Source organism: Rhineura floridana, chromosome 2 (assembly GCF_030035675.1).
Source record: "Rhineura floridana isolate rRhiFlo1 chromosome 2, rRhiFlo1.hap2, whole genome shotgun sequence".
Classification (NCBI taxonomy): Eukaryota; Metazoa; Chordata; class Lepidosauria; order Squamata; family Rhineuridae; genus Rhineura; species Rhineura floridana.
In genome coordinates, this window is record NC_084481.1 from 52,631,584 (window position 1) to 52,647,916 (window position 16,333).

The 16,333-nt window shown below is 41.8% G+C and overlaps 1 protein-coding gene across 9 annotated transcripts in view; it reads right to left on the reverse strand.

Moving 5' to 3' along the window:
• Positions 1-16,333, reverse strand: part of TANK (TRAF family member associated NFKB activator) — a 47,286-nt gene that overhangs the window by 9,731 nt on the left and 21,222 nt on the right. For all 9 annotated transcript variants that reach the window (XM_061608656.1, XM_061608657.1, XM_061608655.1 and 6 more), the window contains 5 exons: positions 13,666-13,774; positions 11,540-11,670; positions 3,666-3,845; positions 2,539-2,612; positions 1,018-1,136 (listed from right to left, as the gene is read on the reverse strand). In XM_061608656.1, coding sequence (XP_061464640.1) covers positions 1,018-1,136; positions 2,539-2,612; positions 3,666-3,845; positions 11,540-11,670; positions 13,666-13,774 — 613 coding nt within the window. The remainder of the gene's footprint in view (positions 1-1,017; positions 1,137-2,538; positions 2,613-3,665; positions 3,846-11,539; positions 11,671-13,665; positions 13,775-16,333) is intronic.

The following is a 16,333-nucleotide window of genomic DNA, read 5'->3' on the forward strand; positions in this document are numbered from 1 at the left end:
TTAGGTGCAGTTACTGTTATATTATAAAAGTGTGGTATATGTTTTAATTAGAAAGAAAACCAGTGGTGTGGATCTAAGATCGAGACCTTCCCGTTCTAACTTCCTGTTAGAAGTGCTGGATTAGACAGATCTTGGCCTGAACTAGCACTGGGAGTTCTTATGACAGATACTAGGAACGGATTTGAAAATATTTATAAAAGTGGACATCAAACAGAATTATGCTGCAATCCTATACCCAGTTACCTGGGAATAAGCCCCACTGAACTTAACGGGATTTACTTCTGAGTAGACATCTCTAGGACTGCACCCCCCAAAACAAAATGCATTTAATTCACAGCATTGCAATTAACTCAGAACATTACTGCACAAGACTGATTGAAATGAGTGAGTGTTTCAGATTGCCTCCACTCTCCTATTTCAACAGAAACTGAGCATCTAACGTTGTATGTCGTAACCACCGTGGCATGCTTCAAGATGCATACACAAAGTAGCTATTAAAATAGTATCTGCATACTTTCCTTTCCTTTCCATACAATGAGCAAACCCTGCCATACAAATTCCAATATATTTTTGCTTTTCGCAGAATAACTAGAGGCGGCATCACTCTTGTTTTTCTTGTACAGAGATAATCTCTGTACAGCGGGGGGGGGGGGAGTGGAGGGAGAGAGAATGTGAACACCATTCACTTGTGAAGTGAAGCAAGAGTGTTTACTGTGCTGGAAGTAGACAGGTCAAGAAATACAAAGCAAGTAGCAGATTCCCAATCCATGCACTTGCAGCAAAATGAACAGTCACATCACACTTTACAAGTGACTGTGTATATACACACATATGAAATATATTTATTTCATACACCAGGGTTATTGCCATGTTGGATCACTTCATACATTATAGAGCACCACAAAGAGGCCAGGCAAATTCCAGACAGCTTTGTACATAGCGTACACCATATTCAAAAACAAAACACAGTTTTCAGCTGAAAGCTGGAACACAGTAAGAGCTGCAGTAAAGCGATACCAGTTACAGGTTCTCTCCGTAGGTTAAATTTACTCAGCTGGTCCGTCTGTGCTCTTGCTAGTGCACGTATGCGATGAAATTGTTCCTTCATGCCCCAGAAAATAGTCTCAAGTTCATCCCTAAAAAAAATAAATTATTTCAGATGGAAGGCACCATTCTGTTCCACTCTTATTGCCTTGAAACGGCCACCTGGTAAGCATAATCTTGGGAATATTGGCACCACCTATACCTAAAAGCCAGACTCAGGGGATGAAAGAAACACGATGCAGGAGATCTGCAATCTGAACTCACAGCATTAAAAAAAACAAAACTGTGTAAAGCAGTTGGAGGGGCACTCCCATTTTGATTGGTGCAATGGTTCTGGGGGTGTTTAATCATTTCCCCCTGCACCAGCTCCCCAATCCAAGTGGCTTCCCGCCCCCATCTGCTATGAGCTCCTTTAGGCAGAAAAACACAGCCCTGACACAGGCACTGTACTTATTTCCCCCCCCGCCAAATGGGACTTAATACCAGTGACTGGGAGGGAGGGGCAATTTATACTGGGAAAATGGTGCAAAAGAGACTGTTAAAATACATAGCACTGTTGCTCTGACAAAAACAGAGTGCTCCACCATACCACGGAGATCTGACTGTGGATCTCCACGTCATGGTTTGGCACTAAGTATTAAAACAAAGTGAGCCTGGCTTATATTGCCTACCTTTGAAGAGTATGTACATGAGAAACACATTCTGCAAGGGATGGCTTCTCCTTCCACCACAGTACTATGACTGGTACCAGCCAAATTCTCCCTTCTATTCAATGCTTAAAGATACTGGGGAGTTGGGGAAAGTGCCTGCCAGAATCTGGACTCTGAAGCCATTCAGAATGGGCAATGGAGGAACAAAGAAGTCATTTGGGGAGAGCTGTGTGTGCGCGCCAAGAGAAACTTTCACAAACTGAGCTCTGCCATGGATGAAGGCAAACCGTGAGCAGCATTGCTGCAGAACAGGGCAAAGGGCTCAAGTATGGCATGTGGTGGTAGAGGTACCAGGAGCCCCTTTGCCTCCATTTCCCCTTCACAGCAATGGAAGCTCTGCCTTTGGGGGGGAGAGGTGGAGGGAAAGAGAGAGAGAGAGAGACAGGTCTCCCAGGTCCCGCCACATTTCAGGGCTTGAATGTAGAGATGGGCCAAAACAGGAATAAACTGATCCATGTATCCTAAAAGGGCAAGTGAGTGTTTCAATGCCTTCTGACTTTACATTCTCCCTCTTCAATTAAAGGTGACAGAGAAAGGGACGGCAGTGCTGATACACAGTGTGCTTCATGTTCGTTACAGCCTCTCATTTAAACAAACTTGCTGATGCTCAGAAGTGGCTCTAGACATCTTACTCAATGTTTGGGGGGTGGGAAGGGAAAACAGAAGCACTCCCGGCTTTTTAAAAAACCAGCGAGCAAGGGTAAACAATAGGTAATTACAGAAAAGAAAACAGCTTTGTAAAAAAAAAAAAAGAAGAAAGGAAGAAAAAAGAAGTGTGAGGTACCTTTCATAGACAGCTGTAGCAAAGGCCTCTGGAGATAATTCCTGCCTAGACGAAGTGTGTTTTTCATTCCTTGCCTTTTAAAAAGATCAGAAGTATGAAAAAGGAAGAAGCTTGCATTACAAGACCCTAACAAAATAATCCAAATGAATAAACACACCAAACAGATTCATATAGTAACAACTTAACGGCTCTAGTTTTTCCACCCTTTAAAAAATATAAAAACAAAACAAAATGTAATCATTCTAAATTATTGTATGAAAAACGTGTTACCTGGAAATCAAACATACCACATCCTTATTTACCACTAGGTGCTAGAATATGCCCCAGGTATTTGGGTGGCTGGATACTGAGAGTTACATGCACTCTGGTACAGAGCTTACACAGAGGACATAGTCATTCTGAGTAAGCCAGAAGGCTCCAACACTTAATATTATTTTGACCATTTCCTTTACATTAGAAGATTTTATCATAATTCACTCTCTTTTTTATACAGTACTTTTTGCCTTAATGTTCTCCAATATTTGATCGAATCCTCTTCAAACACATAGTGAAACTGGGGCAGAGAACTAATATTGATTGCCACATATAATTATTGCATGCATCAGATCATAGCCTCATATTTGTTCTAGCAAGAAAACTGTCAGCAGAGACTCTACTGCATGCCTTCAATAAGCTGATGTGATTTATCCTGCAGGAAAAGAAGTTATTATATATGACTACCACCTTGTGGGTTAGCTCAGTATTGCATGGGCGTTTTATTCAAAAGCCTGAAACTGAAGTTGTTACAATAATCCATCTTTTAGATGGCTTTCAGAAACTTTAAAGGTTGTCTTACAAATGAAGCCAGTATATAGTCTCTGAAGCATGGAGACAAATGGCAAGGCAGAAAAATCCAACAGGCAAGAAAAATAATCTGAAAATTACTATTGACAAATTATATGCAAAAAGGAAGAGAGGGAATAGCACATGTGCATAATATACATCTGCATAAGAGCACAAATGTATGGCTTACAAAACTAATTTTTATTCTAAAAGGATTTTCCAAGTTGCCTGCATGAACAATTTATAATATGCACATACACTATTACTTATATGCAAAAATTTGGGTACCCCTTTGATATTCTCACCTCTTTTTCATATCTTGGAACCAGCATGCAATCTTGTGCTTCATTTCTTTCTTTCAACTGTTTTTTCAGATGCCTTATTTCATCTTCTTTGATGGTGATAATAGATTCGAACTTCTTTTCCTTTAAATTGCTTTCTTCTTCAGTTTGTTTTAATTTTATACTTTCACTCTCCAATTGTTCCTGAAACAGAAAACCCCCACACATACAGCACAGTTGGTTAATTTTCAGGCTCTGACAAATGCCATTATAGAAGAGATTGTTATAGGCTAAATCACGTCTTATAAATCGGTGAAAAAGGTGAATTCCATGTTAGGGATCATTAGGAAAAGGATCTACCAAAAACTGCCAATATTGTAACACACTGATGCAAATCTATGGTCCACCCACTTTTGGAATACAGCATCCAGTTGTAGTTGCTGCACCTCTAAAAGGATATTGTAGAGCTGGAAAAGGTTCAGGAAAGGGCAACCAAAATGATCAGGTGGCTGCAGCAACTCCCCTATGAGGAAAGGTTATAATGTTTGGGACTTTTTTCTAAACTAAAAAGTAAGGTGTATAAAATTATGCATGGTGTGGAGAAAGTTTGAGAGAAGTCCTTCTCCCTCTGTCATAATGCTAGAACTAGGGGTCATCCAATGAAACTGAACGTTGGGAGATTTAGGACAGACAAAATGTGCTTCATCATACAGCACATAATTAAGCTACAGATTTTGCTATCACAAGATATAGTGGTGGCCATCATCTTAAGATAGCTTTCCAATGGTATGAGACAAATTGGTATATACCCAGTCAATCACTGTGCTCTGCAGGTGGGGGCCATCTTATCAGGAGGTCTGTTCCACACAACATAGGAAATGGACCATTAGTGTAGTGGCGCCTACCCTTTGAAATTCCCTCCCCTTAGGAGTTAGACAGGCGCCATCTTTGTTATCTTTTCGGCACCTACTGAAGACCTTCCTCTTTCAACAAGCCTTTTAAGTAGAGACCTTATCCGAGTCTGCATCTGTGTTGGAATGGCTTTTTAATATATTTTTGAACCTTCTTTTTAAAAATGATTTTAAAGGTTGTTATGTTTTAATATATTTTGAAGCCTGTTTTTATGAGGTTTTAAACTGTTTTTAGTGCTTTTGTTTGCTGCCCAGGGCTCCTTCTGGGAGAAAGGGCGGGATATAAATCAAATAAATAAATAAATAATAAATAGGGTAAGGCTATCCTCAGGCTTCAGAGACAACATGCCTCTGAATACCAGTTGCTGTAGAATAACAGGGGGAGAATGCCAAGGCACTTATTTCCTGCTTGTGGGCTTCCCATAGGCATCTGGTTGGCCACTATGGGAAACAGGATGCTGGACTAGATAGATCTTGAGTGTGATCTGGCAGGGTTTTTTTTAAAAATGTCCTTAAATGAAATCAGCCTTGTACACACTGCCATCAGGTTAGGCTGAAATAATTAAAAACCATTTACTGCAACATGAAGTAACATCTCCTTGTGGACAATTATTCAAAACAATTGTGTGTTATTTTGAATACCTAAAATAGTGACACTAGCGGAATGCATATTAGTGCTTATAAATGTAGGAAATGTTGTCTTATTCCATTTATATACTCTGTTCACTAATATTTAATTAGTTTCAGCATGTGCTAGAATCAAGATAAAGTACATTTAAAGAAGGTGACAATAGTCTTCAAGGATCGTAATTTCTGGAACAGTTAGAATGTAGCTATTTAGCACTTAATGACTTAGGATTTTGCAAGACTCAAGCTATAAAGCTTCAAAAGATAAGAAATTAAGGCTTTTAAAAAGTCTACTTTCCTCCTACATGATTAAGCTATTAATTTTCTATATATGATGACATTCTACATGAAAAGGGAAAAAAGCCTCAGCAAGGGGGCGGGAGGAGAAAAACCACGATGCTAGCAGCCGCAGCCGCTGCCACAGCCAGCTGTCCTTTCTTGAAGGCCGAAATCTCCAGCTCTGATAGATGCATGACAATTTATTACAAAACGGAAGCAGAACCATAATTCAGCCTCCCTCTCTGTGTGTGTAAATTCTCTCTTTCTCTGTTTTTGCAGACTATGTGAGAAAGACTGGCACAGGCAATGCATAGGAAAAATGAGGAAAAGCACAGTGTCCTAGATAAGCGGTGAACTAAAGCACATTTCCAAAATGCTGCAAAACATACAAGAATTGCATCTGACTCTGGCAGGATCTGTCTGTTTACACAACAACAAGCAAAATATCTGAAATAAATCTGCTATTCTTCAAATTTTCCAAAATAAAATATCAAAATAAACAATGTTTTGCATCCGACACTTACAAAGGGGAAGAAAACAAAAAAGGCTCATCTATCTGTAATGCACCTTCATCCTCAGTGTGTTATTTGGCAATAGATGCCACTGACTTCAATGGAATGTCTGGACAGGATGTGAAGCCACTCAGAGCACTGATGTTCTACACAAGAAGTATTGGAAATCCCAGCCAGGTATTCTCCGATTTCTATGGGTCCCATCTCAGGTCACTTTTGTAGTATAGGAGCTGTCACAGCACGTCCTTCACATGTCCCAAAGAGTTATCAGAAGCCTTGGGTCACATGGGATAAACTCAGGCTCCTGCTCATCCTCACACCAGCTTTCCCACTCCTCATAACTGGGCCAACACTGATGCGAGAAGATGCTGTAACACTGTGGCTCTCATGCTACAGAGGGCGCAGGGAAAGGGACGCTGGATTTTTGTCCCCAACCATCACCCACAGGCTTCCAAATTTACCTTGACTTTCACTATGAGGGCTAGATATGCTCTTAAACAAAAATGCTGTGAGTTTCAGGCTGACAAATCTCATAAAGGACACAATGGATTTCAGATCTGTACAGTGAAGAACCGCAGGTAAAACACAGCAAGCTCTTTAGAGCTATGAGAAGTTAGCACAAAGCGAACGTGAAACACAAGGAAGGCTATTTGTTTTAGGAGTTTTTGGGTGAAATGTTGGTCAGATTTAAGTTCGTCCAGGAGAAACTGGAGAGGAGGAAAGCAACTGAAGATGTGAAATATGTTCAGATGATGACAGATTTCTTAACTATTAATGGCAAGACCTTTCAATGTAGTTTACCATAATTTAAAAAACAAAACAAAAAACAAACAAAAGCAGTGGCAAGTTACATGTTTGGAGGAAGGCTTTAATACCCATACCCATTTTGCTTGATAAAGTGGAGGAAGTTAAGGTGGAACCAGAAGTTCGATACAAATATTTTTTAAAAAAGTGAGGGCAGGGCTGAAAGAATAAAAAGAAAAAAGGCACAAGTAAGAGCTATTGAACAAAATCCCTGCCCAGACCCTTCATGCCTCCAGCTTCTGCAGGCTGGGCCAACCAAAGGTCTTCTAATGCCTCAAATACAAGTGTAGGGAACCTCAGGGCTGGGGGCCAAATGCAGCCCTCCAGCCTCTGTATCTGGCCCCCCAGACTCTCCCGAGGCTACAACCCATCTAAGTCACACCACTCGCCAGCCTTACTTCATGCCCCTCCTTGAGCATTTTTGCCTGACTGGTATATGTCCTTGAACTCAATTAGCATTTGTTGGCCCACCCTCTTTTGCCCCTGGCCTCACCCACCACAGGCATGTGGCTGCTAGAACATTCCCCAGATAGGAATGCAGCCCTTGGTCTGAACAAGGTTCTCCTGAAAAAGGTTCCCCATCCCCAAATGATGGTCTTTTCCTCTCGCTGCCCCACATATACTTAGAATTGCCTTCTAGAGCACCTATCAGATGCTGTGCTTTTCTTCCTCTAAATCCCTCCCTCAGAAGCCACCTTTCCTAAGAGGCCTTTGGGTCAACCCCTTAGGAGGGCAATTCCCTACTTAAAATGAGCACATGTACATGAAACCAAAAGCATTTGCTCCCCCTTGTTTAACTTTTGCCTCCATCTTCTCGCTGTCTTGTATTTCCTCTCCTGTATCGAATTTTAGTTCTCCCACGGCAAAGGCTAATTAGGGTGACATCTAACATTGCACAAGCAGAAGACAAGCTCACACAATGAGCCTTGCCCTCTCCCCTGAAGCACCTCCAGAGGATTGGGGTGGGGGACAGGATTTACCAAATATTATGGGCCAAGTTGTTCAGGCTGCATGGGGCGGGGGGACATCTCCCCAACTCAGGCACAGGGTTCTCATGCCGTGCTGCCACATAATTATTCTGCCCAGTTTTGGGCAATGCTTCCCATTCCACCACAGCACCGTACAGCTCATCCCACAATGTCGTAAGTCCCTCCCGGCGCCAACCCTCTGGAGAAGCTTTTCAGAGGGTACTGGAGGCTGCAGGAGGAGTGAAAAAATCATTGTGTGAGCTTTGTCTCCTGCTCACCCAATGAAGAATATCACCCTTTTATCATTACTATAATCCATCCAACTTGATGCAACTGTTAAATAAACAACAAGAACAGAAACATGAGAGATTTCCGCTCAAGTACAAAGCAGGACTGAGCATAAAAGTTGTTACAAGCAAGGGAAACAAAGGCCTAGTGACTGTTATAACAGCACAGCCAATTGCCTTGTAGCCTCACATTCCTGTTGTGTCTTCTCTAGTGCTCAGGGGCCAATTCAAACATTACATAGTAACAAAGGCCACCAGCTTGTCCACCTACCGTTGGCGGCGCCTTGATCGTGACATCAGGCACCAGTGGCAGGAAAAACAACTCTATGAAGCCAGCTGGGTTTAGCCCATCCCCTCTGAGAGAGCCAGAAAAGGCACCTTCCTGAGGAAAAAATGAGCCCCTCCATGCATCCACAGAACCACCTCTATGCCACTATTCTGCAGGCCTGTTGTTCCAAACACAGCCCCAGCAGTCAGAAGGGTATGGTACCAAGTTGATTCTAACAGCAACAAAGCAAAACCAAGCATCCACTCAACAAGAAGCCTCAGCAGTCTTATCTCCCTCAGCGCTGTCTCTCCAGAAAGTGTAGCTGTTTCTAAACACCTGTTGATTCTATTCACAATTTACATTTTAGGTGTACTCCTAAAAATGTGATGTGTGAAGTGATCCTAAGGCAATTATCTTCAGTGACTCAGTGTTAGACTGAAAATCAGCTTGGTAAGGTTACTTAGTTCGATGCAATAGATGTTTCTCTCTATTTTATCTAGTCAGAGCAGTCACCTGTAGCTGTCAATTCAGATGTTTGATCATTCAGGCAGTTTTCAGTTGGAAGTCTAGAAATGTGACATCAAAGTACCATTCATGTTGTATTAATATGAGTATTGAGATGTTACAAGACCATACTTGCATCTCCAAAAGCCTTTGGCCAGCCAAGCAAATTGTAACTCTGCTGTTTTCAGTCTGACCGGACAGGGGTACAGACGAAGGCCACATTCACACCATACATTTGTTCCACTATTATTCCACTTTAAACTCTAGGGTCTCCTCTCAGCACCCTTAACAAACAAACTATACTTTCCAGGATTATTTTGGAGAAGCCATAACTGTTTAAACTGGAATATTAGTGGAAGAAATGTATGGTGTGAATGTGGTCCAAAATGCATTGCTCTACACAACTTACACTGCAACCCTTCTATTGTCGTTCAAGGTTTTAAAGACGGAGGTGGACAGCAATTTCTTCTGGATCCAAACAATTTTAACTCCCATTTTATGAATCACATTGACCAACAAAGCTATGACAATGTTAGCCTCTCAAAGCTTTTGTGAAATTGAAAATAAAGATTTAAGATTTGATTCAAACATGAATTTAATCATCCGTTTCAAAATACTAGACTGTGTGGGCCCACATTCACTGTCCTCTTGATGCATGCACAGTAATGTACGTGCCCACATATTCTCTCAGTGTCTTGGAGTTCCTCCTGAACTGGGTGTATGGATGCCTGTATGGATGCCCATGCAGATGTTACATCATTCTTGTGATCTGGGGGTGAAGCTATGACTCTCCCATCACATGTACAGTATTACTGACTTGTAATTGTGTGAATGGGCCGTGTGTCTGTTCCAGGATCTAAGATAGTTATATATGTTAGCATTAAAGAATATTTTGAACAGCAACAACAAAAAAAATTAGCAGCAGAAGTGGATATCTTATTTTGCCTAAAAAGAAGGCTCCCAGTGTGCAATGAAGATTCATCTCTGTGGTCTGTCACAGATGGTCTAACAGTTCTGACCACATAATTGAAGGAGTTATTGTCTATGCTCAAAGGGCTGTTCCACATGGCAAGCATTCCTTCTCTCCACTGTATCTATTTTCTATTTTTGTTGTATAATGGATTACACATACAAGTTTGAACTCACTTGTGCAACATTTCCTAGCACACTTATTTGGACATGGGCAGATTATAACTTTAGTAACCTAATGGAAAATGAGTTGTATTTTGCCATGCTATGAAGTATGATTAAAGACGCTGTCTCTGGTCCAATTTAACTGTGACCTGGGTGTATGAGGAAAGAAGCTCCCCTTTTCAGTGTTCCACATAGCAGGCATTTCATTTTAACCACGTCACTTAGCCTGAAAACACAGTGTTGATGTGTCAGGGATTTATGGCCTAGCACAGCTTTCTCCAACCTGATGGTATGGACTACAACAGCAATGCTGTTAAAATGTCTTCTAGAAAAATTGCACTGAAAAATAACAGAGGAGATAGAAAATTTGAGTGAAATTCTCATGGATGGGGTGCTTATCTACTTCTGAGGTGGCCAAGTGGTCTGGTCTCTGCAGGCTTCCTGCTCTTCAATTAAAGCCTAGGGAAAGACATCATGAGGTAACTGTTCCCACGGGACTTTTTCAGATGAAACGCAGACAGCCAGGGAGGCTACAGAGTGCTGGAGAAATGCTTACTGGCAGGAATGACACATGCACCACCCTTGGCTATGTTGTAATGATAAGCGCAAAACCCTGCACCAACCGAAATTCTGAAGAAATTCAATTCTCAAGCACCCTGAGAATATCAGGAAAATGGAAGCGTCTTTCGCAAAAAGAAAGTTTGAGAAACTGGAGAACCGATTTTGGCACAGCGCGAGCCTATACAGAGATTTCATTCACCTTTAAAATGGGACCGTTTGTACCCATGCCAGTATTTCAGTTTCTTCCACCACAATTTTGTGTATCTGTTGCAACAGAGATCTCTCATTTGTTGAACAAGCGGCAAACCTCAGTGGTATCTGGACAAATGAAAATCTTACTGGAAGGACATACAGAACCAGATCCTCAGCTCTTCCAAGCTGGCATAACTGGGCAACGTCCCTGGAACCACAGGGTTGTATTCAACTAAGACCTACTCAGAGTAGACCCACTGAAGTTACTCATGTCCATTATATTCAATGGGTCTACTCTGAGAAGGACTATCACCTTCGGAAATTGACAAAGCTTAACGGAACCAGTATGGTGTAGTGGTTAAGGTGTTGGACTATGACCTGGGAGACCAGGGTTCGAATCCCCACATAGCCATGAAACTCACTGGGTGACCTTGGGCCAGTCACTGCCTCTCAGCCTCAGAGGAAGGCAATGGTATACCGCTTACCATGAAAACCCTATTCATACGGTCGCCATAAGTCGGAATCGACTTGAAGGCAGTCCATTTCCATTTCAATGGAAGAAAAAGAAACAATGAGACACAAATTGGCTGAATTTGGATAGAACAATATCCTTCCCCTGGTTGGCATGACAGTAAGGAGTCTGGAAGATTTCAGTTTTTCTGATTAACCAGTTAGTGTGCCATCTGTACCCTAAACTGTGGTTTAAACAAGCCTATGGTTTGAAGTTGGCTTGTTTCAAATAAAGCATAGTTAAGATCAATCAGTTCTTGTCTCATCCAAACGAGAGGCTTATCATTATGTCATTTTTTAGATCATCAGAGCCAACCTTTATCTTGCAAAAACTATCCTACCTTTAAAAGCTTCTCTCTTTGCATTGCTGATTTCAGCTTTTCATGGAGCTGATCAGAATTTAGGTCTAGTAAAGTACCATTTCTTCTTGTTTCACTGTCTTCAGGTACTGGAACATGGTCATGTGCATTAACTGGAAAATAAAGAGTCATTTTGAACACTGTTGAGTTATTAACTGAAATAATCACCAAGTAAATATGAAAAAATGTAAAGGTGTGTCAGGATTTTATTTCATTCATGGAGTGCAATCAAATAATGCAGCTTCCACAAATTTTGTTTTTTGTTTTATACATGGAGATAACTCCTGTATAGGAAAACACATGCACACTAACATTTGAAATACAACACAGTTGTCTGTGTTTTTCTCTGAGTAGACAGATTAGCCAGCAGTTTTGAGACTCAAGCATGCTTAACACAGCATAGCACTGCAGTGCTGTTAAAATGTTGTCTTCTAGGAACAGAAGAATGTCATGGGACTTGAGTGTTTTCTTTTCCCTGCCCCTCAAAGCCTTCATTTCTTATTCCTCTTTTTTATGGAATATTTTCTTCCCCCTTTCTTTCCCCCTCTTTTCTCTTTTTACATAGCCCTCCCTCCTCTCCCCCTATAACCTCCTTCTCCAGAAGTTAGTGCAAAAAGGTACTAAGTGTCTATGAAGTTATGCTATGTGTTTCCACTCCCACACACCTTCATTACTGAGTAATCACAACCAGCAACCATTCATTGGCTCCCAAGTCAGAGGCTACAACTTCCAGGAAGATATGAACCTTATTATTTATTTATTATTTTATTTATATCCCGCCCTTCCTCCCAGTAGGAACTGTGGCATAACACAATCTGGAAAAAAGGGATGGAGAGGCAGCTGGACAGCAACTGTGAGAACAGGCGGTACAGCACATGGGCCTTTGGAATGATCCAGGCAGGCTTCATCTGCAAGAACAGAGTCACTCTTCTCAATAGCACATTCAAGTCTCCATCTCTCTCTTCCCAACTGGGTGTCCAAGTTTTGCAAATATTTTCATACCCCTCCTGTGAAACACCCCAAGTACCAAGCTCATGTGCCAAATACCTTGGTTTCGTAAGTTATACTAACAAACTCTGGATGATCTCTCATCAGCCTTAGACAGCATGACCAATGCTTAGGATAATAAGACTTGTAGCCCAACAACACGTGGAGGGTCACAGGTGAGCCACCCATTTACACTACTGAGCCTCAAAGCTCTTTCAATGTGTTAGTGTATCTGTAGTAGTTTTCACATTGTAATGTTCTAGTCAGCAATTGAGTTTTAGGACAGAAGACACTGTGAAGACAGGATATAAGGTGGCAGACTAAGCTCTATCCCACTCCTTCCAAGCGGACTGTCAGCAAATGTAATTGTCACACACATCATGACTTCCAAGTGCCCCTCAATTCTAGGCTGGCAACTAAGAAGACAGATGGTGTTAATCAGGAAGCCCAATTTAGTTTTGGGGCCTTCAGTCACCAATTTTTTCTGTGGCAGCCAGCAGCCATTTCTCATCTCAATCCTAAGTGCACAGAGCACAATCCAGAGAGGTGGTGCACCTAAATCCAGCTCAAAATTAACAAGAAATGCAGTGTGATCCCATGCATATTCATTTAGAAGCAAGTCAACCGAGTAAAAGGAGTAAACGTACACAGGCCTGCAGCTTCAAACAGGCATTAAGCCCTTGAATCCCACTGCATCAGTGGAACTGACACATACCTAACTGCCTGAGACTTTCTTCCACAAAAATGGTATATCAGAACGACCTAAGTTCCTTTATGCCTACTGCCACAATCTTCATACATTAACATCTTGCATGTTTTGCTCCTAGAGAAGCTCCCAACACTGAAACTTCAAAGCCCCCTTTGTAATTTGTGGGAGAAGGAGAGAAAAAAAGGGCATTGTGGCACCTTAAAGATGATCACAGTAGCATAAATTTTGCCAGGTGCATGATAAAAAAAGCAGCTTGCAATATCCAGTGTTGGGAAAATCCGGGAAAATCCACTGGATCATGGCCATAAGAGAGAGAGAGAGAGAGAGAGAGAGAGAGAGAGAGAGAGAGAGAGAAAGAGACAGAGTGAATGAATGAGTGTGTGTTATGCATATATATTTGACAACTACCTACCTTTGTTGGAACTCAAAGAAGCCAACTGTGATTTGAGTTTTGCAACAAAGCTTGCAAGAAATGTAATTTGGTCTTGTTGTTCACATATTTGCTTTTCATAGCAGTCTGTCTGTAAAGATAATTTAATTTAAAATAGTCATTTTGTGATGACGAAAGATTTCAACTCATACATGTACAGCACCTGCCTAAGGCAAAACGTCTTGCAAACCACTTAGAGGTTTTACTACAATCAAGCGGTACATAAACTGTGTTAATTGCACAAAAATAAAAAAAGTATGCTTGTTGCACAAAAATTAAAAAACGTTATCACCCATGTCCAGTGCTCTAACGGAAAGGCAGAAATGATTTCATTCCACCATGCTGTTATCCTTGCAACAAACCTGTGAGGTAGGTTCGACTAAAAGATAGTGAGTGGTCCAGGGTCATCCAGCGAGACTTACGGCTGAAAGCAGGTCTGTCTCTCTTTTAGAAGTTAAGCACTGTGTAGTTTCCAATAGTGGGCTTTAACAGGCTGGGAGTGTTATTATGTCAAATTACCGCCAAGTAAAACCTCTTGCATGACCAAAATTAGTTATTTGGGTGGCTATATGATAGAAACACCGTGATTTTTTGTAGCCACTCCCATTCTTCAGAGTCCAGGAAAACCATAGCTTTAAGGAGGCAGAGCAGGAAGAGAAATACTCTTTCAGAATATGTCAACCCCCTTATACATACACACATCTACCTGCAGCCTGACTCAAATAATTGTTGCTTTGCCAACGCATTAAAAAGCCAAAAAGGTCAGTATTTTCCAGCAGCTAAGGAGACCTCAGGAAACAGAGAAGGAGAAGAAAAGTCACCAAGACCCAAATTGAAAATGTACAACAGCAATGTCTTGTCAACACTTCTGTACAGAGCACAGGCATGACAGCTAAAACAGACAGAAGAGAAGATGCTTTTGACAGCCAGCGTGCACAAATGATTCTCTTGGAGTCAGATGGCAGCAACAAGTTACTGACTAGAAGATATACTTGACAACCAAACATCCCTCTGCATCAAGCGCCATCTGGCCAAGATGACTCTGGCTTCTATGTATTTGACACAGCTCCGATCTTCAGAGAATAGCAAAACAAGTGGCCAACCAGCAACATGCAGAATCAGCTGCTGGCCACACACGGGTGGGTGCGCCAACAAACAACAGAGCATGGAGCAAAGTGGGGGAGGGGCAAGAGAATAGACATCAGAGCAAAATCAACTTGTCACCTGAATTCCAGTGTGCAAGTGCTCTACGGGTTGTTCCATAACATTTACAGTTCAGCACCCAGGCAGGCTGGTTATCAAAGAGGTTAACAAAAGCCGGCACTTTGACTTGAAAACAACCCACTTTCCTGGTTGATGGTGTTTAGGAAGCAGGCTCATAGGCAAGAAAGTTGGGTGAAGCTGGGAATCACTGCAGAAGAACCCAAATATAAAACACACAGGCAGCCCAATACATTTAAAAGTCAATTTAACTGCATTGGTGAACAACTGCGTGGAATATTGCCAGCATGCTTTTATCTCCATGAGTAGAAGGATAAATTATAGGGTCTTAAAAATGAAAACTGAATGCAGTCACAAGAAAGGCACTATTCCATTTTTTAAAAACTGAAAATTCAGGGAAGGGTATGAACTATCCCAGAGGGGTACAGCCTCCTACAGGCCTCCCTTTCCTAGGGCTGTGAGTAACACAACCCAGCAGGGGAGCTTGGAAAAACTGGAAGAAAAGCGCTGGCACTTTTCTCCGTTCAGGCCATCAACGGGCCATAAATGACAAAGACAGGAAATGTGCAGGCAGGCTGGCAAGAATGATTTTGTTGTTGTTGTTGGGCTGGCAACTTGGCTAAGCTGAACTGCGCAGCTGCTTTGACTACTGCGAACTCCTAGACTTCAAGCCAGAGGAGACCCAAGTTCAATTCCGCACTGGGTGACCTTGAGCTAGTCACTACCTCACAGGGTTGTTACAAGGGTGAAACAGGGAATGACACACCACTCCCAGGAGCTCATTACAGTATTATCCTGCCTGTCCCTAGGCCACTCTCTGGCCTAAAGACAGGCATGATCCATAAAAGGTTAATGTATAATGTAATGATAAATTAAAAGGATTACATGTGCTATGTATGTTAATTTTAAAAGAACTGTAAAGAAAACAATATTTTAAAGGCAGGGCCCTCCTGGATGTTGCTCGTCTCCCAGCTCCCATCAGCCTCAGCCAGCTTGGCCAACAGTCAGAGATGGGACGAGAAAGTCCAAGACCTTCTGGAGAGCCACAGGCTCCCCAACCCTGTTTGAAGGAAACAAGCATGGCTAGAGGACAGAATGGGTAACATCTGACCTGGGTTTCCCTTAGTAGCTTCAAACAGGCATTAAGCCCTTGAATCCCACTGCATCAGTGGAACTGACACATACCTAACTGCCTGAGACTTTCTTCCACAAAAATGGTATATCAGAACGACCTAAGTTCCTTTATGCCTACTGCCACAATCTTCATACATTAACATCTTGCATGTTTTGCTCCTAGAGAAGCTCCCAACACTGAAACTTCAAAGCCCCCTTTGTAATTTGTGGGAGAAGGAGAGAAAAAAAGGGCATTGTGGCACCTTAAAGATGATCACAGTAGCATAAATTTTGCCAGGTGCATGATAAAAAAAGC